Below are 27,816 nucleotides of genomic sequence, written 5' to 3'. Positions count from 1 at the left end.
GGTGTTTGCAAGTGCTTAGAACATGAGAAAATTAGTGTCAGTTTTAGGCTCTGCATTAAGGGGCGGTTGGAAGCAGACAGTGGGAACTTTAATGGTGGTACTGCTAATAATCGACATGTCTGGCCAAAGGACCAATTCTAGGATGAGGGCTAGCATGGAAGGATCACAGGAGGTGCGAACCAGTAGCACAGGGACGCTCGTCACAAATCTCAGTATAAATCAACGGGACAATATACATTGGCATTAGTGGAACACTTATCCCATGTACCCAGCCTAAGGGGGGAAGAGAAGGGGGGAAGGGAATCAAGGCTACTGGGGTAGGAAGCGAAGTTCTTCGACTGCTCTTGAAATACTGACTATCAATGTGGGCTGTAAATTGGTCAATGTAGAAACCACCACCTGGAAATGGCAATGTGCATGAACTGAGTATTCCCTGCTCAACTTCTAGGGGCACCCACCCTTTCTTTCCCTCACTGCTACATGATGGCACAATAATAGACCAACCATATAAATTATTTTCGGTTGAAGTTATCATTCCAAGATGGACACTCTGGTATGCTCCCATGCTACTCTTTCAAAATGCCTATAGGATAGTTGGGAATGGTGTCCAAGGGCACCAGCGAGGTTTCTTGTATTCTTAGCATCCAATCACAGAGCATTTCAGGATTACGAGTCCAGGGGCAACATGCCCGCCTTGGGAGCAAAACGACACGGAGCAACACAGGCGCAATCAGTGTGCCGACCATAGAAACTCTGGGGTTCTAACACGACGTTAGCTCTCCAAACAGATAGGGCAGCAAGCAGGTTTGACACATTAGGCAACGTTCAAACCAAATTGGGCTGGGCAAGCTATGGTTAAGGTAGGGTGCGCAGGCTGGATCCCCCTCTCCCTCTTGCAGGGGAGGGGTGCTCGGGCTCGTGTAACAAGGTGGGGCAAAGGGGGGTTTCAGGGAAGGGGCTGGAAACCGCAGATTGGCAGTGGGCTGGAAAGGACAGTGGTTGAGGGTTAGAGCGAACACATGGGGGAGGAATATAGAAAGAAGCGTTGGCTTCCCATGCAAGATTATAAAAAAGGTGAAGAATTTTTAAAAATTGTAAGCAGTCGGTAGAATGGTGAGCTAAGTAACAGGGATTAAATGGATGGAAAACAAAGTTTACTTTGGTTAGGAATTACACCCGGATGATGGGGGCGGGGGATTTAGGGCTCAAGGGGAGGAGTAGCGCAAAAAAAAAAAAAAACGTATGTAATAATGGATAATAAAAGTTAAGGAATAAATAAATAAATGAAGAAAAAAAATAAAATATATATTATATATATAAATGAAACAAATAAATAATAAATAAATAAACTAAGGGAGTTACACCATTGCTTACAAGCGAGGCCCCTCCTGGAAGGAAGGGATCATGATGGCCGGGCAAGGCCCAACACGCCCCCCCTGTCGGAAGGGGGCCTCCTAAAAAGGAACGACACGTTCAAGGGAAGACCTTTTTCCGACACGGTCAAGGGAAGACCTTTTTCCGACACGCCGCTGTAGGAACAGTTGGCCCTCCTGCAAGGGAGTACGAACCAGTGGAGCAGCAACCTGCAAGGAACGCCGTCACGCACGGGTGACGGTCGGGGACCGCGATCCCCATCGAATCATCACGCCACCGGTGTAGTCCAGAGGGCCAGCGTGTCTGTTGCGAATGGAATGAATGAGGGTAGAGTAACCGGGTGTGGAGTATAGCAGGGTGTCCACACAGCACTAGGCGACCAGGTGCATGAGGGGGAACTCACTGCGGCCGGTGACCCGCTGTGAGTCATGCCTGAGACACCGGTCACAGCGACAGGTCTCTTGCGGAAAAGCCCAGCGGATGTTACATGGTGTTCCCGTTAGAAAGCACTGGCGGATACCACAACGGGAACTACACAGCCATCAGTTTAGTATGAACAGCGCCCAGGAGTATTAGACTCAGGGGAGGGCCACGTTAATGGGGAGGGTTAGGGGGCTTGGAAGACCTTCCAACTCCAAAGGTGGGTGGGGGAAATGGGAAGTGCATCGTTGGAAACAAAAATGGAGAGCAACAATGAAGTCTGCAAGGGGGGGTGAATTGAAAGATTGTACAGTAAACGGGACTCCGGCAAGGAGGTTGGAAACTGAGGGGAAGGGGGCCCATGGGAGATTAGGGGTTGTTGAGGGGGGGTTCAAGAGAAGTGGGGCATTCGATATTGGCAGCTCCAGCAGATCCAAAGAAACACTTGGGAAGTGGGGGCCTTGGAATGCAGGGGTAGGGGCCAGGTCGAGCAGGGGGGATAGTTGAGCAGGACCCCTCTTTAGCGAAAGGCAGGGGAAGACGATGGGGAAAAGAAGGCGGCTGGGCCCTGGGGTGTAGGTAGCGCTGGATGGATGGGGCTCTCGAGAACAGGAGGGTGCTATGGGGAAGAGGGGCCGGAGGGGATGGGACACCTAAGGCGGGGAGAGCTAGGGCAGCCCAGGGTCTTGGCGGAAGGGGTTGGGGGGGCTCCCTGGTAGGACGGGGAAAGGGAAGACCTTTTGGGGGTGAGAATATTAATAAAGATTAACAAGCCAACCAGGGGAAAGGGGAAGATGGAATCCGGGGGAAAGGGAAGCAAAAAGGGGGAATAAGGAGACCTGAACGCATCCTTGAAAAAGGAGCCGAAGCGGAAATGGAGAATGAAAAGAAATTAATACATGGAATGAAAATTGCACTTAAATAGAGATGGGAAAGAAAATGAAAAGAAAAATTGCAAAATAAAGAAATGGCCAAAGGGTAGAGAGGGACTGTGGAGGAAGGGACTGGGTGCCTGCGTCGGGTCTTCCAAAGACCCGAAGGGGCAGTGGGGTGGAAAGTTGCATTGCTCTCAGCGCAGAATCCTCAGTATAAAACGGAACACCTGTAAGCTAACTCCTGACTTCATGAATGTAATAAAGTTTGCTGTGTCAATTTTTCTCCCACTCATCCAACTGGTCATGCCTCTCATTTTAGGTTGGAAGGGTGTTGGGCTCCGTGGGAGGAGGATAGCCGGGAAGGAGTGAGAGTCTGAATGATTGCCTGGGGGTTTGGGGGAGGGGTTGGCATTGGGAGCAACGAGGGCCATTGACGTGCCCCCCACTGAGGGTGTCGGCGCTACGATATTTGTGGATATCGCGGCTGTTGCTTTCGGTGCTGATGATGGGACCAGGTTGGACTTTATATCTCATGAAGCACCGGAGCGGGACTCAAACAATCAGTACAAAAGCTTGGGCTCTAATCAACCAGGAGGTGCACTTACAGCGGAGCGGTGTATAGATTCAGTAGTGTCTGTGATACCTCCAATTGACATAAGGGTTGAAATAGGTTACACGACGACCTCCTCAGACAATACACTACAAATGGATATGGCTGTTAATCCCTCCTACAACACTATTCCATTAAAAGATTTAAGTGGAGCTGAAAGCACCAAGAGGGTGACGGCACAGGAGCTGCCCAATTCTATAGTTATAGGAAGCCCTGGGTATGGTATGCAGAAAGTTGCAGAGGGCAGGGGCAATGCAGGGGAAAAGCTATCAACCCCCAGGGAGACTGATGTACCTAACCCCACCAAACCTTCACACACGATACATAGATTTGGCAAACCTCTCCAGGACCCTATGTCAATGTCTACAGTAGGGGTCCCCGGTTCTTGATCACTCCACTCCCCTTCCTGCTCACCTAAAGTCTCGGAGTCCACCTGGCGCACACATTTCTTCTTCCACAGAGCCTTTTTTTTGGTTAGCAGGTAAGGTCTGCCCCGGAAGGAAGCCACCCTGACCTTAAGGCAGAGAGGTCTGGGGGGGGCCCTCTTCCGGAACAAACAATTAGGAGAAAAAGCCTGACGGCACAAAAAAAACCCTAACTGGGCTATGGTTGAAAAGGTTTCCAGCGGCTGTTGCTTTCGGTGCTGATGATGGGACCAGGTATCCAAAGGCTGAATAATCCTGTGAAGGTGGTGAAGGCAAGTTAGGTAGCGGTCCCAGGTAAGTCAAACTGAGGTTCAAAGGGGGGACAGCTATCAATCTAGAAGGTACCAAGATAGCAGATAAATGCAGAGGAAGCCCCAAAATGCACGAACAAATGGAAGTAAAGCAAAGCAGGAGAGGATGGGGAAATTAATGCCAAAAAGGTAAAAAATCGCCTGACGAGGGAAAAAAAAGAAAGAAAGACAGAAAGGTAGAAGGGGAGGACAGAAAGAAGGGGCACTGAGAAGTCCTCTGGAAGGAAAGCAAAAGGAGCAGCGAAGTACAAAACGGAGCAGGGAAAAAACTGTAGCAGAGTTACTCGCAAAGTCTGACGCGAATGGGTTGCAACGCGTAGGCTTCTGGGTTCGGCGGACGGAAAAGGCTTCCTGCAGCCGTACGGCTGCAGAAAGCTAGACCGTCACGCAGACAACGTGAAGAACATGTTGGGGTGTTCAATGGCCGCCCAAGCGCCCATTGCTCCACACATACCAGCTCCTTCGGCGTGTGACAATATTCCCCATTCTACTACCTACTCCCCCTGGTTTACCCAGGTGGGCACTATGGAACCTGTGGGTTAAGAGAGGAGCGTGGACGTATGACTCCGGTTCCCAGAAATCCTCCGAACGGGATAACCCTTCCAAGCCACTAGGTATTCCAGAGGACCTCGTCTAAAACTGGAATCCCGAATTTTGGAAACTTCATATTCTACTGGGACGGAAGCGGGACAAGTAGGTAGACTGTGTCTCTTGTTTATCAGTGTGTCTGGGTCTACAGAACAGAGGAGGGAAGTATGAAAAACAGGGTGTATACGACTCAAATTCTTAGGGAGTTTAAGTCTAAAAGCCACTGAGTTGATCTTTTGCGTGATTTTAAAGGGCCCAAGATAACGAGTAGATAGGTTAGTAGTGTGCAGCCAGCGAGGTAAATATTTGGTGGATAGCCAATCTCGGTCGCCCTCTTTCCACCGGGGGCAGGACAGACGATGGTGATCAGCCTGAACCTTATACCTCTATTTGACTGCAGACAAACTGAGCGGGGCCGTCTTATGGGCAGTGGCTATCTCTGTCAAAGTAGACTCCATGGTAGGTAAATTGGAGGGGGAATGGAACACCGGAAGAATACCCCGAGGATGTAAACCATAAGTACAAAAAAAGGAGCTGAGACTCGTGGCAGAATGCACTGTTTTGTTATAGGCGAATTCTGCGGTGGCCAAGAAGGCTACCCAGTTGTCTTGATGACAATTGATGTAACATCTAAGGTATTGCTCAAGAGTAGCATTGAGCCGCTCCGTCTGGCCGTTGGTCTGGGGATGGAATCCAGATGACAAAGCCCTCTCTATCCCCAATCGCTGACACAAGGCCGACCAAAACCGGGATGTGTAATGGCTCCTTCTGTCAGAAATAATCATGTTAGGAAGGCCCTTTAGTCGAAAAATGTCTTTGAGAAAGACATCGGCCATCTTGGAAGCTGAAGGGCCACCCGGCAGCGGGGAAAAATGAGCTCATTTGGAAAATTAATCTACCGTAACCATAAGGCAAGTAAAACCTTGGGACAAGGACATATCAACAATGAAATCCGTCGAGATCCGGGACCAAGGCCGGGTGGGTATTTCTGGTTGTTCCAGTAGGCCTAAGGGCTTGCTAGTGGGAGTCTTGTTCTTGGCACATACCAGGCAGGATTTACAATACTTCTTCACAACTTCCATTAGGGTAGGCCAGAAGAAAGAACGAGAGACCAGCTACAAGGTACCCCTTTCTCCCCTTGTGGCCGGCTGTAGCGTGGTCATGACACCACCCTAAAATCTTCAACTGTAGGGCACGAGTGGGAACAAACAGCCTCTGGTTAACCAGCAACAAGCCACCTGACCATTGGAGATGACAGTATTTGTTCCGAGGTACCTCCAATTCAAGTTCAGGAGTCGTAGCAATCCTAACTTCCTGTAGGAAAGTAGAGACGGTTCCCATAATTCTGTTGCGCAGAAAGAGGTATTCCGTGAGGGGACTAGAACGCACTTCAGGGGTGTCTCGTCGAGATAAACACATTTGCTAGGCCATTTTGAGTGCCCGGAATGTACGTGATGGTGAAATCGTACTGGCTGAAAAAGTGAGCCCATCGTGCCTGTCTGGAATTCACACATTCCATACCCCGGGGGATCTTCAGGTTCTTGTGATCAGTGCGCAGAATGAATGGATGAGCACTACCTTGTAATAAGTGTCTCCATTCTTCGCAGGCGGATTTTAGAGCAAGCAACTCCTTCTCTATCACGGGGTAGTTCTTTTGACTCACAGACAGTCTTTGAGAGGTAAGCTACAGGGTGTTCTTTACCTTCTCTTTCCTGGAGTAGAACTGCCCCAGTGCTCCGGCAGAGGCGTCAGCTTTGAGCACGAATGGTTTGGTTTGGTCTGGTTAACACAATATAGGAACAGAACAGAACAGGCAAACAAAAGCATGGTTGGCTTGGTCAGTCCATTGAAAGGGTTTGGCTTCCTTCTTGAGCAGAGCAGTGATGGGCAACACTATCTGAGAAAAGTGATTGACAAACTTCCAATAGAGGTTTGCCAAACATAAGAATCTTAGAAATTCTTTCAGTGAGGTGGGAGCGGGCCATTCTAAGACGGCAGACACCTTCCTAGGTTCCATGGTTATTCCTTCCTTTGAAAGAATGAACTCCAGGTATGGAACTGAAGTGGTCTTGAAGATGTACTTCTCAGGTTTAACTAAGGGATAGTCTGTAGTCGATGTAGGACCGTCCTGAGATGCTGGGTGTGTTCTTGTTGGGTATGAGAAAATATCAAGATGTCATCTAAATAAACGATGGTATTTAGGAACAGGACATCCGAGAACAAACGGTCCATGAAGTGTTGAAATATCGCTGGGGCGTTGACGAAGCCAAAAGGCATAACCTTGTATTCATACAAACCAAAGGGAGTCCGGAATGCGGTCTTCCACTCATCCCCTTCGCGTATACGAAGGAGATGGTAAGCACTCTGCCGGTCCAATTTAGAAAAAAAGGTAGCACCCTGGACCGCCTCAAGGATGTCTGTGATCAGGGGCATCGGGTATCAGTCTATTATGGGGACCTTATTAAGACCGCTATAATCGATACATGGCCTTAATTCTGAGGAGTCGCGTTTTGGGTATGAAAAACAACAAAGCCCCTGCGGGAGATCTTGATGGTTGTATAAGTCCATTCACCAAATGAGAGTCCAGATAAATCCGTAGAGCCTTCTATTCCGTGAGGGACAAGGGAAACATGCGCCCAAAAGGAACTAAAGCATCCTGTGTCAGATCAACTGCGCAATCCTCTGGGCGGTGCGGATGCAGGTCCAGGATAGTCTTGTTTCTGAAAACCTCTTGGAACTCAGAGAGTTCTGATGGGATACAACAGACATCACAAGTATTTGATTGTTCCGGCAAGAGGATTCTTACCATTTCCTGAAGTTGGTGGGGCAGACAATGCTTCTTGCAATATACAGAATCAGAGGCCATGGTGTTTCTATCCCAGTCAATTACTGGGTTGTGCTTCCTCAACCAGGGAATAACTAATATCACCGGAAAGTGGGCTGCTCGAATGAGATCAAACTTCAACAGCTCCGAGTGTTGCAGAACCATCACGGTCAATTGTTCTGTGGTATGGGTGATGGGTCCGGAGGACAGGGGGAGCCATCAACACCCTCCACCTTTTGGGCATCTTCGTGCTACACAAGGGTGAGTCCTTGTTTGCCTGCCCATATGGTCTCCATGAAGACCTCTGCAGCTCTGTAGTCGATGAGGGCCAGAGTAGTAAGCTGTTTTAGCTGTGTCTCCAACTGAATCGACCAACTGTCTGGTAGGTTGGAATAGCAACTGGTTCAACCAATGTCTCTACAGAATTGTTGTGTGTCTGATAGGTTAGAATAACAACTAATTCCACCAATGTCTTTTGACAATGTCTTTTGGCATTGGTGGAATTAGTTGTTATTCTAACCTATCAGACACACAACAACTCTGTAGAGACATTGGTTGAAATGTCTTTTGACATTGGTGGAATTAGTTGTTATTCTAACCTATCAGACACACAACAACTCTGTAGAGACATTGGTTGAACCAGTTGCTATTCCAACCTACCAGACATACAATAACTCTGTAGAGGTCTGCTATATAGGACATAGAGATATTTTTAGCAATTACAGTGGAATTAGTCCACGAGATGGAGGCGGCTCCATCGTATTTTATGGTAAGACACACGAAAGGTCAGCAACACTATTAAAATAAATGGTTGACTGACCACAGTGTGCAGCCTTTTAGCATAGGAAAGTAGTGAGCCAGGCTAGGGAGAGCACTAACCATTCTCCCCTTTTTCCCTTCTTCCCCGGTTAGTCGATACACCAGCGTCCAACTAGGGTTATTACATCAGAAGGGACAGTTCGTCTTCTGGATAGGGACATCTAGCCAGCAATAAGGACTTAAGTGTCAGGTTTAATAACTTTTTAACAAGTAACATAATTGGTTCCAAAAGGGATCAATACAAGGGAGTGGGGAGCTAAGGATGGGGGAGGGGAGGATAGCCACAAGCAGATCAAAAGGGATCAATACAAGTGAGTGTGGAGCTAAGGATGGGGGGGGTCCAGCAACAAGCAGATCAAAAGGGATCAATACAAGGGAGTGTGGAGCTAAGGACGGGGGAGGGGCGGTCAGTCGATTTGTTAGCAAGGGAGCTACAAGCAACCATAGGGTAGAAACTGGTTTCAGTGGGGGATAACTGTATAATTTAAAGAAAACATGTGCTTGTCCATGCAAATTTAAACAATTACTTTTATGCTTTTAAGAGACATTGGGAATGTGTTCTAAAATATTTGTTTTGCAGAGCAAATCCCACCAATTCTATTTTGCTGGTATATCCAACGCGAGCTTCAGTTGGATTAGAAACATTTTATTTTTGACTATAGATCATAGTGCAGACATTTTGAAAGCAAATGTTGAAGTGCTGCCGGGGGCGGAGGCATTCGCTGTATCTTTACATTAACACATTTCCCAGTGTGGCTAAAAAAAAGATCCACAGGCCAATGGATTAAAATTGGAGAAATTGCAGAAATATGAAATCCCACAAGATGGGTAAGGTACTTACTTGAAGGTGGCCTTTAATACACTTGTGCTTTTGCTGTTATCATAAACCTGCTCCTGCACCATCTCTGTCTCCTTAGAGAGGATCTTGCCTATGTCAGGCAAGAATTCAAGGTTCACGATAGTCTTGATAGTCTTGTCCAGTGTGAATCCCATTGTCTTGAAAATTCTGTAGTCCGCGCCCATGTTGGTTGCATTAGTGACCCAAGGAACATCCTTGTGTGTGGGTGGTGGTGCTGAGTACAGTGTCCCAGTATCTCTCGAGACACACCACAGGTTGCCGTCAAAGCTGAAACCCATAAAATAGGAATAATTATCCCATAAAGCTTTTCCAACGTTTGTGGCGTTTTCAATCCATCTGCCACCTGGAACTTCTGGAGGACCTTTCAGGAGTTTGTCCTCAGTCACACCATACAGTATGCCATCATTGTCGAAACACAGAGCACTAAATAGCTCCCATCCAGATCCACCTATTACTGTGGCCTGTCTATGGAGCCAGGGCACATGCTCATTGTCCGGTTCAGGGCCTTTGTAGAATTTGCCCGACTTGGTCACAGCATATAATTTGCCACTTGGGTTGAAGAACAGGAACTTGAACGTGTCCCAGTCACCCCTCCCAACACATTTGGCATTGTCAAACCAATTCTCTATGTGACGCGAGGGCGTTGGGCCGCAGTATAGCTCTGATCCACGCACCACAAACAGCTTACCGTCTGGGTTGAAGAAACACATGCTGGCGTTCTGCAGTGTACCTATGTTTATGGCTCGCTTGAAGTAGTTGTCTGCTGCAGAAACTGGAGGGAGACCTAGTTTACATACACCATCTTTTCCCAGGGCGAATAGGATAGTATCTGAAATACAAGCGAGAGAGAAACATCAATGTTATTTTTGGATTCTTCAAAATGTTATTGCACATCCGCTTTGTAGCAAATGTATTCTTTGAAATAACTTAATATTACATTGTAAGGGCAGAGCATGAACTTGTATTAACCCTGTTAAGTTAGAAACAACTATTCTCAATGCACTGGGAGAACCAACAGGCGATCCCCTTTTGACAGTATATTAGAGAGAGATAATGCCACAAAATGAGCGATTCCAAATATCCGCACTGGAGGATACCGTGGGTCTGAATGTTTGGCACCCCTTGACCATCACACCTGGACTGTCCCAATGGGAACCAGATGAGAGATTTAAGGACTGTTTTTTCCCCACTGTGATAATACCTCTTTACCTCCAGTAGGGCATTGACCCAGACTTTCGATGACCCCCACCGATGCAGCTTTTCATCAGGTCCCTTAGATTGGATGCTTAAGTATTTGCATACATTGTGCAATTGTTTATTTATAAAAGCTGTTTGAATGTGATACCTGTTTACAAATGTGCTGTGTCAAAATGTTGTTGGCTAGGACATAGGCGATGGCCTGCTACTGTCATCTAGACATCTTCTGGCAGAAGGTAACCACCTCTAGGCTTCCTGGTGTGCATGCGGTGGGTAGCAGTTGCCAGTTTTGACATGCATTTTACCAGCACAAAGCTATGCTATGTAAATAACAAAAAAGTAAAAATATGCAAGGATAACATTACTGTGAACCCAGTATACTTTTTACAAATGGATCTCCATGGCCACCAAGACAATGGAGACTTGAGGAATACTGCTACTTATATTTTTGAAAAACAAACCACTGAATGTGGTATTTGCTAGGCAAAGTATCGCTCATATTCTTGCATCTTGAGTGAACCCATCAGGCTTTGCCCCTTACACCTTCTCTCAATAACATATGCAGGATCTTGTAGGAATTATGTGAGCAGTGACTCCATTAAATGCTTTGGATTTTTTAAACTGGATCATTAAAGCTAACACTGTGTATCAATAATTGACTTATCAGTTACATTCTAAATTGAGGTTTGATTAATTAGTAATATTTATTTTGAAAAACATACTGAATTTGTACAGTTCTGAGTGTCATTTGTTTAGCTCTTCAGATGAGGACCTGTGTCCCACTAAATAGTGGAGTGATCAAGATGCCCTCCCGGTAATACCCAAATTTACCTTTTGCACAATTGACCTAATTATCGTGGTCCTAATTGACCTTCTGCACAATTGACCTTTATATTATTTTAGTTATTTTATGTATGTATTGGTTTGGTTTAGGATTTTAAATAATATAATGGGATTGGGTGGTGGGTTGCAGGGGGTTTCCCCCCGCATATATGTCCTAATTGACCTTCTAAATTAGGTCAATTCTCCTGAGGTCAGTTCTCCCCAGGTCAATTGTGAAAAGGTCAATTAGTATACAACCACCGACCCTGCACAGCCAGCTCTGCAAAGAGTTCTGACTCACTCAAGATGTTCCTATGACTCTCACACAGCGAGCCAGCACAGATATCGGAGGCACACCAGTTCCACATATGGCGCACTCAGAGTGATTCCACATAATAATGTAACCCCCACTTTTTTTTCTTCGTGCAAAGTCAAATCCTGTAAGGGAGGAAATGGCACCAAACACAAAAACACTTTTATTTTGTTCACCTTCTGGTAACACACCTGCAGAGTATGGGTACATGTTTCCTACTATTTATGCACCAAACAAATGAAGAGCTGGGGGCTGCACAGAGGACGAAAGTGGAATCCAAGATAGTTGACCAAACTTTTAAAGGTTTGGTCATACCCCAAAAACCTGAATCAAAATCAGGTAAACAATTAAAAGGTGCCAATCACACCCTCTCCCCCCATTCATTCATATCTAGAGGTGCAGATCTTGTAGGAATCTCAACCCTATGGAATGTGGTTCTCAGGGTATATAAGTACAGAGTTCCAGTCGGGCAGTATGAATGTTTGGGGTAGGAGGTGGCAGAAAGAGTGTGGAGCAAATCGAAAAGTGAGGAATGAGTTTATAGTAATAGTGGGAGGAGAAAGAAGTTGGAGACATGAGGGGTGATAAGTCAGGTGGAGGTTGGTTAAACACCTCAGCAAGAGGGTGGTTTGAGGCATCAGGAAAAGGTTTCATGGAGACATTAGAAGAAGTTTGGACGGAGAGACCAGGAGAAGAGTGGTTGCAAACATCAGGGGGAGGTTGGTTGGAGAGACCAAAAGGAGTTGAATGGAAACGTCAGGATGATGTGAGCTTTAGAGACCATGAAGGGATGATTTGAGAGGTCCCAAAGAGGTTAGAGAAAAACATCCAAAGGAAGTACAGAAACTAGCAAGAGCAGGATATATGAGAGGGGAACTTGACCCAAGGCATTGGGTAGGGTTGAGACCCTGATATGGAGAGTTCAAGCCCAAGGTGGGAGAGGAGGAGCATGACTAGAGCAGTAGCAAAACTATGGGTGACTGGGAGTTCAAGACCCTAAGAAAGGGAGGTGGTTGAGCCCTCCTAAACACCCCTGTTGAACCTGAGGAAGGCAAACCAGTTGGCTCTGTCTTACAGTTGAACACACATTCTAGTACTATTTTCAGCTAATGGTGGAGACGCAACAACGTTTGCAAGGACTACAAAGCAGACCAGAGATGACCTTTTCACGCCATCAACCAGCAACACTTGAAAAAGAAGCCCCGATGAAGGACCACAGAGGCTTTTGTGTGACAGGGAAGTACCCCAAACCTTGGAAACTTTACAAGGGATATGTTACACTATTGGAACACTTGAGAAGACCCTATATTCTATCTATTTTAAAGCAAGAATTGTATTAGACCTCTTTGTGAACCCCACTCAGCTATATGATAGGTTTTGTCAGAAGTGGCATCCAGAAATGCTAATCCAGAAGCGCAGACAAGACCTCCAGTCCCCATAGTTCAGGTTGACTGAACCACTAGAATATCCCAGGTCAGAACAAAGGCCAACCCATCTAAGCAGTGATGGATTTGTATAGTGTGGGCCATTTAGATATACCTCTACAGGGCAGCTTTCTTTTTTGCACATGGCTTAGAGGTGAGCTACCTGAGAGATACAGAAATGGTTTGCCTCCCAGTCTGCGCCACCATGGTCTTTTAGTTCCAGCCTCCATGAGATACACCCCTTTAGATTGGGATCTTTCCTGTAACCCAGGGCCACTATTCCCAGACAGAACTTTCTCTCATTTGCTTCCACCAACCCACTTCTCTCTCTGATGCCCCCCTACTCCTCCCTTTTGATATCGCACAACCTCCTCCAACAATCCTTATCCCCTCCTTCACTTTTCTTCTTCTGATGTCTCAAAATGGCTTCTAGTAGTTTTTCTACCTCCTCCTTCTCTCCTTTAAACTCCTCCAATTACTCTCTTTTCACCTCCTCCAACCTCCTATCACCTTTCTCCTTCTGATGTTGCACAGATTCCTCCAGCACAGTATACCTCATCTCCCAATTCTCCATTCAGCGCCGTGATTTCAGACTAGAATATGCTCATAGCCTCTATACGTGTGTATACCATATTTTGTTGGTTACTCGTGCTGTCTCTGTGAAGTACATGTTTTACTCCATTCATGTCTGCATCAACACTGCGCTTATCTCTCCTTACCTTGGCAGCATTGTCTTCGCTTCCCTCTGACACAGTAGGCTTTCCTGATTGCATTGGGGAAATGTTAGTAGAGGGTACCGCGGTAATGCTCACCATTACAAATAATTGCCACAGGACCACCCCCATCATTCCACTGAGGATTAAAAATTCCACCATGATGATAAGTCTTTATTAACCCACCCATAACCACTTACGCTGCTAGAGCCTTGCAGCTGATGAGATGATAAAGTTGCTTGCCTGAAAATCACAAGAAAAGCGTTATTGTTTTAGTATTTGTAAGTACCCTCTGGCTCCATGAACTGAATAATCACTAAGGGCAAAAATAAAAACCTTCTCCCAGACCTTTCTTGCTGAGGGGTCTCTCAGCAGGGGTAGGATGGTGAAAACACTGTATTAAAGTTGGGGAAAAGTTTGGGCTAGTTATTCAATGAAAGCAAGGAAATTTACTTCAGGGGATTGTGCTCTTAACGTCTGTGTCTTCTGATATAGTAGACAACTGGTTGAAAAACACTTTGGGGGATTAATAGGAAGTAACATCACAGAAATTCCCTACACAATTCTAACAACATACGCAACAACTTGCATGTGTGAGGTAAAGAGAGAGAGAAAACAAAACAGTGTTACAGCTGTCGGGTGCACAACATCCAGGTAGTACTTTGACAGTTGGGAAGAGTACGAGGGGTAGGGAGATGTACAGACTCTGGAGGGGCAAAGTTTCCTTCAGCGACCAATTTGCACCAGTGTTGCTACTTGTGCTTCAGCAGTTTTTGGAGTCTCTGACCATAGGGTGGCCAGTAGTCTCTAGTTCATGGGCATTTGTACTGTCTTGTAGATTGTAGGTGGTCGCAGCGTTGGCAATATTGATCACTGCTCCCTCGTTGCCATGGAGGCCACTGCTTTGTAGGGCTTGCCGCTCTACGCACCAAACAAGAGTTTATTTAGGAGGACCGCTTCTCCCATTTGCACTAAATTTGTTGCAGTCTCTAGTTCTTAGTCATTCTAAAGTACTAGTCCGTTGTCTTCAGCTTGCCCTGGGTCCTTTGAGGATGGCGAGAGATGAAAATAAGCGCCTGAGACCTGAGAAATGACATATTCTTCCATTTCTTGACCTAACATTTCTGTGCTACTCTCGTAACTTTCAGTGCCCTAGTGGGAGGAGCCAGCGGTAAATGCATGTTCCGTCCTGTCGCTAGCTTCTGGGGCGTTAAATGGTGGTCGGACCCTGGCTTATCGCGCAATTAAAAATCCACCTGGAAAATGGGCAGACAACCACTACGCTGTAGCTGTATCCTGTAGCTGTATCCTTGACACTCTTGGATCATATGCACTTACTTTAAGTGAAGATGTAGAAATGGGAATTCGGGTCTTTGTATGGCTCCTCTCACAGCTCTCAGGGTGTACCCAGCAGTGAAATGCTGGCACGTTAAACAGGTACTAATGAAATTTGCTACATTTCCATTGAAATTGTGGACAGAACCATTATTCTCCAATTTGTGCAGCAATTACCTCTTTCCCTGTGTGTTGCGTAATGCATTGGTGCCAGTGCTGTGTTCAAAAGAGCTAGTGGCACGACTACTTTCCCTGTGTTATTCTGTCGCCACAAGGCGTCTGCTGGTGACATGGAACATCCTCTCTTTACTCAGAGTTCTCTCCTCTTGCGGTGCAGCTCCCTCGAGTTCCATTATTTGTTTTTCTAGCAGATGGTTGTACCCTTCCCACATCACCATGTTCCTCACTCTTCCGGGGGTGTTGTGTCTCTCTACACTGTGTTCTAGTGCCAGTATGAGAGCCACTTGTTCTGCTGCTTGTGCTGAATAATGAGATGGCAATCGTGCACCCACACCCACCTCACTTGTCCTGTATTCCCTAAGTCGCACTACAGCAGTTCCTGTCTTCCTCCCCCCATCATTCTGATCAATGGTTGGTGACCCATCAATGTGGAGAACGCCCCCCGCCCCCAAGTGCATCTTCCTCCATCTTGCGTGTCTCACTGAGTTGCTCTATGTTCTTTGCACACTCTTGAGCCCAGTCTCCTTGCTGAAAGACGTCTGTCAAGAATATAGCTGAGTTTACTGTTTTGCAATGCACTATCGCTGGGCACCTGACCTCTGTACTGTGCTCCCACAATATGCCTGAACAATCTGTCTTACATTCGACATAGGTATGTCTGGTGTTGAGCAAATTATGCCTTTGTCTGTGAATGAAATGGTCATGTTTAGTCTGCTCATGATGTCACAAATGTCCCTTCCCGGATGTATGACCTAGTCTCCCCAGTGTCAACAAGAAAGGAAAAGGTTTTGTCACCTGTCGCAGTATTGCGTGGTACTGACAGGATGGGACATATCAAGTTCGTCTGTGAGCTGTCCTATTAAGGGTATAATGACAATACATTCCTGTGAAAGGGTTGTTCCCCACCATGGTAACCCCTGCCAGTCATTTCACTGGTACCATTGCTATGGTGCCCATGGGCTCTGTTGTGTCAGTGTTCTATATTTGTGCCTACTGCTGTGCAGTCCCCCTGGGTTGTGATGCTTGTTGGTGTTGTGGTAAGGGTGCTGTCATTTGCGGTGTCTGTGTTTGTGGTGGTGTTGGTGCCTGTGTCTGTGCTTGCAGAGTTTGTTGGTATGAGCCCTGTATCTGCCCTTGCTGCTGCTGGCCTTGGGCATAATAATCTCCCAGTGCCCCTGCATCCGTTTGTTGTCCCTGATCCCCCCAATTTTGCTGTGCTCCCCTAAAAGGACAGGTTCTTGAAACATGCCCTAACTGCCTGCAGGTCCAGCACTGTGGTGGCTCCCTCCACTGTCCTTAAAAACCCCCTGGAAAGGGTCCTGCATTCTGTCCCTGCTGTCCATATCCCGAAATCCTCCCTGATTGTGATGCATCTGTGGTACAAAGCCATACTCCCTTTGCAACCCTCCCCTTCCTCTAAACCCCTGCTGGAACCCGCCCTGCCCCATGTATCCTCCCCCCATGGGTGGTGCGTATTGTTGTGGTTGCTGATACTTCTGTTGTGGTGCTGGTGCTTGTGAGATGGGTCTGATTATCACTGCCCCTTCCATTGCATACTTCAATAATTGCTTTTGCACTAGTTTGGCCTCATCTGCCTTTCTTTCCTCTTCCTTTGTTTAAGTTTCTCCTGCCACAATCTGCAGTACACTAAGGTCAATGTCTACCAGGCTATGCTTGCTGTCTCCCTTCCATAACCCCAGACATGCTGCACCACTCCCTACTGATCATCTTTCATGTCTGTCTGTGCTGTCTGGTAATGTTCTTCTCTCCTCCTCCCTTCTCCTCCTTTCCCATTCCAGTGAAACCCACTTTTATGGCCCACTCGTCCTCCTCCCTTTGTGCCTGTTCCCTTGCCAGTCTATTTAATTGCAACCTTCTTTGTTCCCTTTCTGCTAACTTTCATTTCTATTGCTATGCTGTCTCTCTGCCTCCTCTGGTTCACTTTCCCTTTTCTATCCTTTCTTCGCGCTCCTTCTCCATCAGTTGCCTCTATTCCTTCCTCCTCTGTTCCCTGTCCTTACGTTCCAGTTCATCCGCTCTCCTCTTGTCCCTCTCCTCATTCTGCAATTTCATTTCCTGGTCCTTCTCCCTCCTTTCTTCATCCCCCATCTGCTCTGCTCAGTCAAGCTTTCCTCTCTCCCCTTTCAAACTGGTGATCACCTCAGTCGCTCCCTCTGCCTCCTTTGTGGTCTTCCCTTCCCTTTAAGTTTTAAGAGTATCTGTGCCATTCCTCTGTACCTATGCTTTCAAATTCTGCTTTTGCACGCTGCAGCCCCTCACTCGCTCCCATGCTGCTAGAAGGCTGTTCTGCACCCTTCTGTTTGTCCTCTTTAGTGTATGGTGGGGGCTTGTATGTGTGGGAATACTCTTCTGCTGCCCTCAGTTCTCTTATGGGGTACATTCCCTGCTTATCATCTGTGTCATCAGATATAACGCTGCGGGGTGGAGGGGGGGTAGTGGGAGGTGTGGAAGGGTAAGACCCCTCTTCCCTTACCTCGTGCTGGTTCAGCATCCACTGACGTGTCGCCACTTCCCCTTCCCCCTCTTGGAACATGCACCACAGCTCAAATATAGCCAGGGGCTTGTTCAGCTTCTTTCCCTTGTAAGTGCTCTGTATGTATGTCAGTAGGGATTGCTGGACGTCTCTGGCGAATATGGTGTAGGGCGGCCATGGACTTATTAATTTGCTTTCAGTGCTCCTGATTCATTCTACACTGTGTTTAACTAACTTATCTTTGTATGGAGGTAGCGCTTTACATAATAGTTGAAGTGGAGTCATTACCCTGATATTCCTAAATGCATTATGTACCACTTTTACTTGACCTGAAGTTGAGAATTTCGATAATCCGCTGTACAGGGAATAAAAGTTAGAAGGTAATTTAACACCTTTCAATTTCTATGAGCCTACTTTGCTCTGCACCTTAGCCAGAGTACTCTGCTTACAGCCCCTCTTCACCAGATCACTGCCTTCTCTGGCACACCTCCTCAATCCTGCACATGCGCCTTTCGCGCAGCACCACTGGTTCATCTCTTCTGCCTCTCCCAAGTCCACAACACTAGCTCCTCACCATCAAAACTCTCCGTCCTATGCACCAACCTATAGGTTTAAAAAAAAAACATGCTCCTCCGAGTGTTCCTCTAAAGGAGTCAGAGAAAGTGGCCACCCCTCGGCATCTAATGAGACCGGTAGGGAGTCCCATGTGTCCCCAAAAAGAGAAGTTCCTCGACATAACTCAAAGGAAGCTTCCTCGACGCACAAGAAAAAGCTGGTGTCTGTTACCTCAAAACATTCACTAACAGCATTGAAGCCTTCTTCAAAGGAACCAAAATGTTTATGTTTGTCACCTGAACCTTCGAGGCATATAATACATACTGAGCCTTTGAAGCAACATAAGGTGTTCACGCATTTGTCGACAGTTTCAAATAAGCCATCGAAGCCTTCGACGATTTCGACTCCATCGGAACATTCTTTGCTCACGAAGGTTGTAAAGTCTATTCCTGAGCCTAAATTGTTCCAGCCCATTCAAAGACCTGATTTCATTAGGCAGATGGGTTCTATCTTTGAAGATGATGAGGAGGAAGAGGATGAGCCCCCTTTTGGGTATGAATATGGAACTCCAAATGTTCCAGAATAATTAATTTCTGATGAGTCCAAGTTGCAGGATCTTGTGTAAACATTAAAGGAAACCAGTAGCTGGGAAACCTCACCAGAAACAGAATTTGTAAATGCTGAAATATCTGGTTATACTGCTCCTTCTTACAGGATGGTTATTTGTAAAGTAGCTGAATATCTGAGATGGTCCAGACCTGCAGCCACTGTGGAAACTGATGACCTCACTGACCTCTTATACAGTGGGCCAATTCGAGAAGCTGTATTGGCATTCCATGCAGCCCTGCGAGTAAGGGTAATGGAAAACTGGTTGAAACCAGATTCTATTCCATCTTGTTAGAACTGATATAATACTGTTTCGTCCTCATTATATATGTTGGCAATTTGCGAGGAAATCCGTATTGCAAGGTCATGACCTTAAAGTGATTCAAGTCTCCAATTTAGGTTAAAGCTGCCATTTTAGTTTATTGTACAAAGTCACCCTGTGGCCTAAAATGGCTGTCTAGTGTTCTCTTGTTCTTGCTTTAATCTCTGCAACCTCTGTAGGAGAGTTAATGTCCAACCTGCCTTTAGGCTACATGTTAGGGTCATTTAGACCTTGTCCTTTGTTGACCTCGGGATCAGGGGATTACTTGAATCGGCGATGTTAACCTACAAGTATACAAGAACAATAATGCTATCTAAACATGATATGTGAAACATCTGTATGATCTGTATTAAAGCAATGTGTAAAGATTGTAAAGTTAAACCTAGAGAATAATAGTGTTTGTTAGTAGATGTATTAAAAAGTAAACCGCATGCACGAGATATGTAAATTAGGAACGAACCTGGCGTGACCCTAGCCCAGTACATGATTAACTTGAAAGAGGCTGGACATCGTTATAACAAAAATGTATAAATACGCCGATGTTCAGCTAGCAAATCCTGCTCACTGCTCACATTGAACCCTGCTGGTGGTCTAAGTGATGTATTGATGTCCAAATAGCTATTTGCGTACTTTGTTTTGTAAGTGTTCAGTTTTGTAATAAAGATTCTGGGAATCTTTACAAGCCTGTGTCGGTGTATTTTCCTTTTGCATGGTGTAAAAGCCTTAATATTGTATTTTCTGATTCCAGAGATGGCGCCCGAATAGGGACCCTCAAGATCGACTTCGTCTCGTTGAAGGTTGGCTCGGCTATCGGACCGGGTTCGGACGGTGTCAACAGAAACGGTCACGCTGGACGAGAAGTGAATTCCTCGACAAAACTGCACAATCCGATCCCTGAACAGTGAGCTGTAGCCCGAGACAACATCTTGACGAGGGTCCATATATCGAGGTGGGTAAATTTGCCGAAAATCACCAGACACGTGGGTCCTTAGCATTGTCCTTAGTAACCGATCGGGCCTCCCAGTCCTTTGGTCAGGTGAATCGTGACCCGATTCTTAATTTAACCCTGACAATTTGAATGTGGCGCATTGTACTCGCGAGCACAATTACTTGACCAGATAACACCAGAACTTTGATATGCCTGCTTTAGGGCATTATTCGGCAGTGACAGACAATCTTTGAAAGATAGCCGTCTCGCACCACAGGAGGGGTCGCTGGCATGTACTATGTACTGTAAGAAAGGCTTTGGTAGTATAGCATTTAATGACATTTGGCACAGGCAGACCAGACATAATTCTAATCTTCGGTGGCCAACCAATGGTAGTTTTGAAATCCCTCGTATAGAATATCTAGAGTCTGTATTAGTAAAGAAAAAGGCTAGACCTGCAGCATTGGACGCATTGCATAGTTTGCATTGCAAACCAATCAAGTGGCACAGCGAGTAGAGCGCTCGCTTTGACATCTGTGCAGAGCCTGCTAACGCAGGTTCGAATCCCAGAGGAGCCAAACTCAGCCTTTCATCCTCCCGAGGTCGATAAATGAGCACCACACACCGTGGATAATAATAAGCAGCGCTCAGATACCTGAGGGTTTGTAGTGCCATATAAATGCCAAATTATTATTATAGTTGGAAAACAGAAGCTTTGCAGCAACAAAAGAGTAGAGAGAAACATATGCGTAGACATATGACAAGTGTCGAAAAATCACGGTTATGTGATCAAAATAAACAATTGGAGTCTGTTAGAAACACGGACAGGGCGTTTCAATTAGGCATTCAGAAAATGTACCCTTCAAAAGATTTTCATACGTCAGATGAATTGATTAATAAACTTCTGCATGAACGAAGGCCCGGTGCCTCCGCGCCACCTCCGTACGTCCCTCCTCCTGGTGCTTTGCCCCTTCCCGTTGTTACTCCCCCTCCTATAGTTCCTCCGGTCCTCGCTGCTGTTCTTCCTGTTCTTCCAGCCGTCGCTCCTTTGCCTGCCCCCTAGCCTCCACCTGTTGATATTCAGAATGTGCCTACTCTTCCTCTTTCAAGTGATTCTGTATCGCTTGTAGTAGACCAGGGAGCGAGACCAAGGGTTGTGAATCGTAATACTGTGTCCCCAGAAAAAAAGAATGAATTGATCGCTTGGGCTAAACATTGCATGAAGAAGGGTGAACAAGCTGATGTTTTTTCCACACTCGAAAATTTAAAAGGTATTCCTGAGAAAAATGTTTTTATTGAAGGATTAGGAACTCATTTGAGTATAATGTGGAACAGATTAAACAATGTAGATTTCTCACAAGGTTTACGGGATTTGAACGCCTTAGCGCTGTCCAGAGATACTGCGGAGAAAGTATATGAGCATGTCGAGAAGATTTTTGAGTATAGGAAGGAGTTGGAAGGGTTACAGAATGAGGAAGCAGATGGTGGTAGTTTAGGTATTATGTACTTACAGAAACGGTTTTCTCCTCGCCGTGAATTAAAAGGTGAGGAAGCACGAATTTGTACAAAGGATGCGATAAGATGGATTTCGGATATGTCGATAACTCCAGATGACGTATATGACACATATAGTCAGTATACGTTAGAAATGCAAAAGAAAGTGATACAGGTTATGGTAGAATACCTGCAGAATGAGTGTGTAAAAAGAAAGATTTGTTGTCCCTCAGAATTGTTGAGTGTTTATAAGAGAGCCTTTTCGGTTGATACTTCTTCGACTGCCTTAGCGCTTGATTTGGCTCTGTTGCTTAGTAAGCCTTCGGAGCTGCCTACTTCTCAGTTGCCTATGAGAGAGGCCCCTCCGACATTTGTCCCAAACGTTGAGATTGCGGCCCATGCCGCACGAGGTATACTAGCTGGGGAAATTCCTGCACATTACGTATCACAGTTTGTTCACGTCCTGTTTTCAAAACAGGAAGTTAACACCATAAAGCAATCTATTCCCGATGTAAGAAAGAATCCGACCGGGTTCTATAAAGAAATAGAGTTGGTCTTACAGTCGTCGGTATTCACCTTAAGTGATATTGATTTATTATTTCCCGTACTCCTGCCAGTTGATTTATTGGAACAGATTAGGACTGTAGATGATGTACCTGGGTTAGGAGATACATGGGATAACATAGTTAGGCTAGATGGAGAAAGACCAGCTGGCGAGCGACCACATCAAGTGATATTAACCTTGCCTGATAGGATTATTGTAAAATTGAAAACTATAGTTCCTGAAAAAAGAATCATTTGGGACAAGCTTACGGCCTGTGTCCAAGGAAAGTCTGAGGGTGCTACCGATTTCTTCAATCGGTTCGAGCAGGTATTTTCAGATTTCAGTGGACAAGACTTAGGCACAGAGTCAGGGAAAAGGCTGTTTGTCGACAAATTTGTACGTGGATTGTTGCCCGACATCCAGTTACAGATTATGTCTTCCGAAAGCGCTTGGCAGGCGAAGTCTCAATCATAAGTACTACACATGGCTCAGTACTATGAAAATCGTGTGAATAATGAAAAGGAAAAACTTGAGAAAAAAAAGGGTGACCTGAAAACAAAAGTCCTATTACAACAGATTGTTAGAAACCCTAGAGGGGGTAATCAATTTAGAGGTCAGTACTTTCCACAGGGAAGTACGACTCTGGCTCCGGTAACCATTAACCAGTGTGCCTATTGTCGACAGGAAGGCCACTGGCGCGCACAATGTCTGACCTTGCAGCAAAGGTCATTTGGGAACATGGGTAGACTATCCAGAGGTCGCCCAGGTGCAGGGGGCCCTGGCAGAGGTCAGTTTGCACCAGAATCACAGCAACCTCCTTCAAAAGATAAGCAAGTTTCGAATGTGGATAATAGAAACATTTTTGATCACCCTTCTGCCGCGTACTTCTCTGAGGAGCTTCCTTTTGATAATATTCTGTTTCGCTAGGATTGCCCGAAGCAGGATTTGGAACCGACGCATATTCCCGTTCATCAGAAAGGCCCCTACGTTGAGATGGTGGTGGGAAATAGGAAGCATCTATTTTTAGTAGATACGGGAGCACAGAAATGTTCCATCGACCTTTCACAGGTTCCAAATATTCCCCTGTCAGGGCAGTCCAACGTTTCCGTAGGGTTTTCAGGCAGACCTGTAGTTTGTCCGGTCTCTTTGCCAGTACCGATAACACTGGGTCCCTTCACGGAGCAGTGTCCATTTCTACTTACCACAAACTGTGGGGAGAACTTGCTGGGGTTACATTTGTTGAAGGAATTGCATGCAGTAATATATTGTTCTCCGGATGGAGTTCGGTTAACAATTTCACCTCAGCAATCACTCGCCTCTCAGTTTTTGACTCAACCTTTACCGCCAGAATTCAGTAATGTTCCGGAATGCTTATGGGCAATTGATGTTAATGATGTGGGCATTCTTCAAATTGAACCTGTTAAAATTATTCTGAAACATGGAGTAAAATTGCCTCGCATCCCGCAATATAAGATTTCAGTTGAAGGCGAGCAGGCTTTGAAATGTATAGTTTCTGATTTTGTACATTGTGGAGTAATTGAGGAAATTATGGGTAGCCTATGTAACAGCCCCATTTTGCCAGTATACAAAAAAGGTTACAATGCGATTCCCTTTCGGTTTATAATTGATTTACGTGCTGTTAACAAAATTGTGGCTCCTCAATTTCCTATTGTACCTGATGTTACAACGATACTAACCATGATTCCGGCTACTGCCACTCATTTTAGCATTGTTGACCTTAAAAACGCGTTATTCAGTATTCCCATATTCAAAGATAGTAGGTATTTGTTCGCGTTTACCCAAGGTGGACGCTCCTTCACATTCACTCGTGCACCACAAGGGTACACTGAGAGTCCAAGTATTTATAGTAGGGCATTAAAAGAGCAGCTCGATACTCTCGAGTTGCCTACTACTTGCACGTTACTACAGTATGTAGATGATCTCCTCTTGGCTGCTGATTCTGAGAATGCCTGTAAAGAAGGCACTGTCGTGTTGCTTTGTCATCTAGCGAAACATGGCCACAAAGCTTCACTCAAAAAATTCCAATATTGTTGTCAGGAGGTCGCCTATTTAGGCTATCTCCTGTCAAAGGAGGGGAGACGGTTGACACCTGAACGAATAAATACTATTTCTGGCATGTCTGTCCCAAATACGCAGAAGGAAGTTAGAGCCCTGATAGGTATGGCTTCTTACTGTAGATTGTGGATCCCTAACTTTTCGTTAACAATTAAACCAATGCTGGCTTTGACAAAGAAGGGCATTTCTTTGCCATTGCCATGGACTTTGGAACACCAGACAGCATTTGATTTGCTCAAATCTGCGCTGTGTTCAGCGCTGGTTTTAGGAACTCCGAATTATGACAAGGCCTTTGTATTGTATGTGCATGAACGTGATGGATGTGCTTTGGCTGTGTTAACGCAGGAACATGGAGGGAAGAATAAGCCGTGCGGCTGTTGCTCATCCGTCCTTGATCCTGTTGCATGTGCTTTGCCGAGATGTTTGAGAGCTGTTGCTGCTGCTGCTGCGTCTGTAAAACAGAGTGAGGGAATGGTCCTGGGTCATGCGTTAACCCTAATGGTACCTCACTCTGTAGATATTTTATTGAATAGAACTCAAACGCAACACCTCACTTCCGCACGATTGACAAGATATGAACTGGTCTTGATTGCCCCCCACATTCAAATTCAGAGGTGTTGTGTATTAAATCCTGCTGAATCACCTGTCCCGCAAGATACTGTTGATGGTGACGAAATGTAACACGATTGCCTTTATGCGACAGAACAAGAGACTAAAGTTAGAATCGATCTGAAAGACACGCCTTTGAATAGCCCACAAGGAGAGCTATTTTGTGATCGCTCTTGTTTTAAACTTCCAAATGGTACATCCACGGCTGCTTATGCCGTTACTACTTTAAGCACGATTGTGGAAACCAAAAGAATTATGCATAATTCCGCGCAGGCCGCAGAAATTATAACGTTAACTCGAGCTTGTGAACTTTCTGAAGGGCTTACAGTAAATATATATACCGATAGTCAGTATGCTTTTGGGGTGGTTCACAACTTCGGTAGACTTTGGAAAGAACGAGGTTTCTTGACCTCGCATGGCACGAAAAATTCAGCATGGCACTTTCATAGTACGATTACTTTCAGCACTCGCACTCCCTGTTCAGTTAGCTATTGTAAAATGTGCAGCACATCAAAAGGTTACAGATTATGTAGGAAAAGGGAATGCTTTCGCTGATAAGATAGCTAAACAAACTGCCACTGATTTTAGTTCAGAAATGTATGCTGTAAGAGAAACTGTAAATATATGCACTTTGGGTGAAAGTATCGATTCTGTAAAAGACATTCAAGCAGATGCTACTATAGAGGAAACTAAGAGATGGGTCGAGGGTGCAGGAAGGTTGGATGATGATGGGTGTTGGGTGGACAATGTTGAAGGAAAATGGTTACTCCCTGACGCCTACATTACAATGATGGTTATTATGGCTCATGGTCTGACACATGTCTGCGCGCGTAAAGTGACTAAAATGCTACACACTGTATGGGCCAATGATAAGATTTTCATAATTGCGGAGCGCTTTGTTCAAGGGTGCATGGTCTGCTTGCAGCACAATGTAGGAAAAGGTACCTCGACTCCTAGAGGAAGTTTCGCTCCACCTTCTGTTCCGTTTGAGGTTATTCACTTTGATTTTATTGAAATGGAACGTTGCAACAATCTTAAATATGTGTTGGTTGTCATTTGTGCCTTTAGTAAGTGGGTTGAGGCCTTCCCGGTTAGAGATGCAACGGCCATAACCACGGCAAAAACTCTGTTGAAAGAGTTTTTTCCTAGGTTCGGGCTGCCGAGAGTAATCTGGTCGGATAATGGGCCACACTTTATCGCTGCTGTAATCCTACAAATATGTAAAGGATTACAGATTGATAAACGGTTCCATTCGGCCAGACATGCCCAAAGTGCCGGATTAGTGGAAAGGCATAACGACATTATAAAGAACAAGCTCGCTAAGACGTGTGCTGGCACCAAGTTAAAATGGCCGGACGCCTTACCGATCGTGTTGCTCTCGATGAGAACAACCCCTCAAACTAAGATTGGGCTCTCTCCCTTTGAGGTAGTAATGGGGAGACCTGCTAATATTTGGGGTTTGCCAAAAAGTAGTTCGGTGCGGGATATAGAGATTGTGCTTCTTTCAGATTACTGTAACCAGTTGACTAAAAATCTGTTTTATAATTTATCACCAGGTGCGAGAGGCATTACCTGTATGATACAAGGGTCCTAGTCACAGTCTACGACCGGGGGACTGGATCCTCACAAAAGTTTTTGAGAGGTCCTCTTGACTTGCACCTCGGTGGAGGGGTTCCTACCAAGTCCTGCTAGTCACCCAGACTGCTGTGCAGGTAGCGGGTCGTAAGAACTGGTTCCATGTGACGCACACCAAACGGATCCCGGAAGAAGACACAGAATCCCTTCCTCCCACTGCTGTAACTAGCGTGCCTGAAACAGCAACAACCGACAAGAGAGTATCGGAGACCGTTCCAAAATTCGCAAGGCCAGACAAAACGGCCATCTTGTCTCTGCACTCTCCAACAATGGAACAACCGGATCAATCCTTTTCTGGTCCCATTACCGTTCAGTTGCCACCTCAAGTAGGACGTGACGACACTTTGATTTTTGATCCTTCAGCACAGGAAATTGTGAAATATAATTTACATCCAAGGAAATAGACGTACAGCACGGTCTGACTGTGCGATTGAGGAAATCATTTGAGGGCTTGCCTTTTGGCCCGACCGTATGGGAGGATTCTGTTGGCTAAGGGTTGTGGGAAAGACATTAAGAAGACGCACGACTGGAGTCGCCAGCAAATAAACAATTGGTGTTTTTTCGATTGAAGACTACAATGCCTGCACCCGCTGCCGTTCGTACCAAACTTTTAGATAAATATGTGACTAGCAGAGACAATGATCAAGCATGCAATGGGACCCCCAAAGTGTATTGTTGCCTTTTTGTAATAATAACTGGATTTTTAGTAACTGTTGGTTTTGGGTTATGGTATCTGGAGGAAGCATATCTGCTAGAGGACTTTTTACCTATTGAAAATGTATCTGTTATCCCCACTCCTTCCGTACAATTGCATACCTTATCGCCTAGAGATTCTTCACATAGACGGAACTATCAGAATAATACCCTTTTGTTAATTATGAATGCCACTCATGCAATTTTAAATAGGACCAATTGCTGGATCTGCTCACATCTACCGCAACATGAGGATAAGGGGCTAGGTTGGTATATTCATCCCTTACCTTTGACAACTGCTTGTTATGCTTCTCTTAGAGCACTATTCTTTGGCCGATGGAATGACAGCATCTCAGGGAACTTTGATGGTACAAATTTGAATAGTTTTGAAAAGCATGTTTTGATGCCGCTGGGATGCTCACTTTTTGCAAATAGGAGTAAGCCAAACGTTGCTTCTATTAGGCCCTCTGATAGATTGTCTCGTCCTTTTCAGTCTTTGATCTCTTTCAAAATGGCTCCTATAGGCAATAAGGATCCCACGCCTCCATCTTATTCTGTTAACCATAGCCCCGATTCAGTATCCTTCTACATACAGAGGAATGGAACACGGTCAATGGGTAATTTTAGGAAATGCGCCAACGTTGCAAATTTGACTAGTGAGAACAGACCTAGTACGTAGGTGAACCTGTCTATTTTGTTTGCGGTAATGTGGCATTTCCATGGCTGCCCAGGGATTGGCAAGGAACCTGTTATTTAGGGATTCTCTATTAC

General features: G+C 45.6%; 1 protein-coding gene across 1 annotated transcript in view; it reads right to left on the bottom strand.

Moving 5' to 3' along the window:
• LOC138516878 (uncharacterized) overlaps positions 1-27,816 on the bottom strand; it is a 245,937-nt gene that overhangs the window by 127,000 nt on the left and 91,121 nt on the right. Inside the window, exon 2 of the mRNA XM_069632327.1 lies at positions 9,088-9,934. Within this exon, the coding sequence (XP_069488428.1) occupies positions 9,088-9,934 (847 nt within the window). The remainder of the gene's footprint in view (positions 1-9,087; positions 9,935-27,816) is intronic.

This window comes from Ambystoma mexicanum, chromosome 6q (genome assembly GCF_040938575.1).
Source record: "Ambystoma mexicanum isolate Mex_15411 chromosome 6q, UKY_AmexF1_1, whole genome shotgun sequence".
Classification (NCBI taxonomy): Eukaryota; Metazoa; Chordata; class Amphibia; order Caudata; family Ambystomatidae; genus Ambystoma; species Ambystoma mexicanum.
This window is presented reverse-complemented; position numbering and strand designations above follow the sequence as displayed.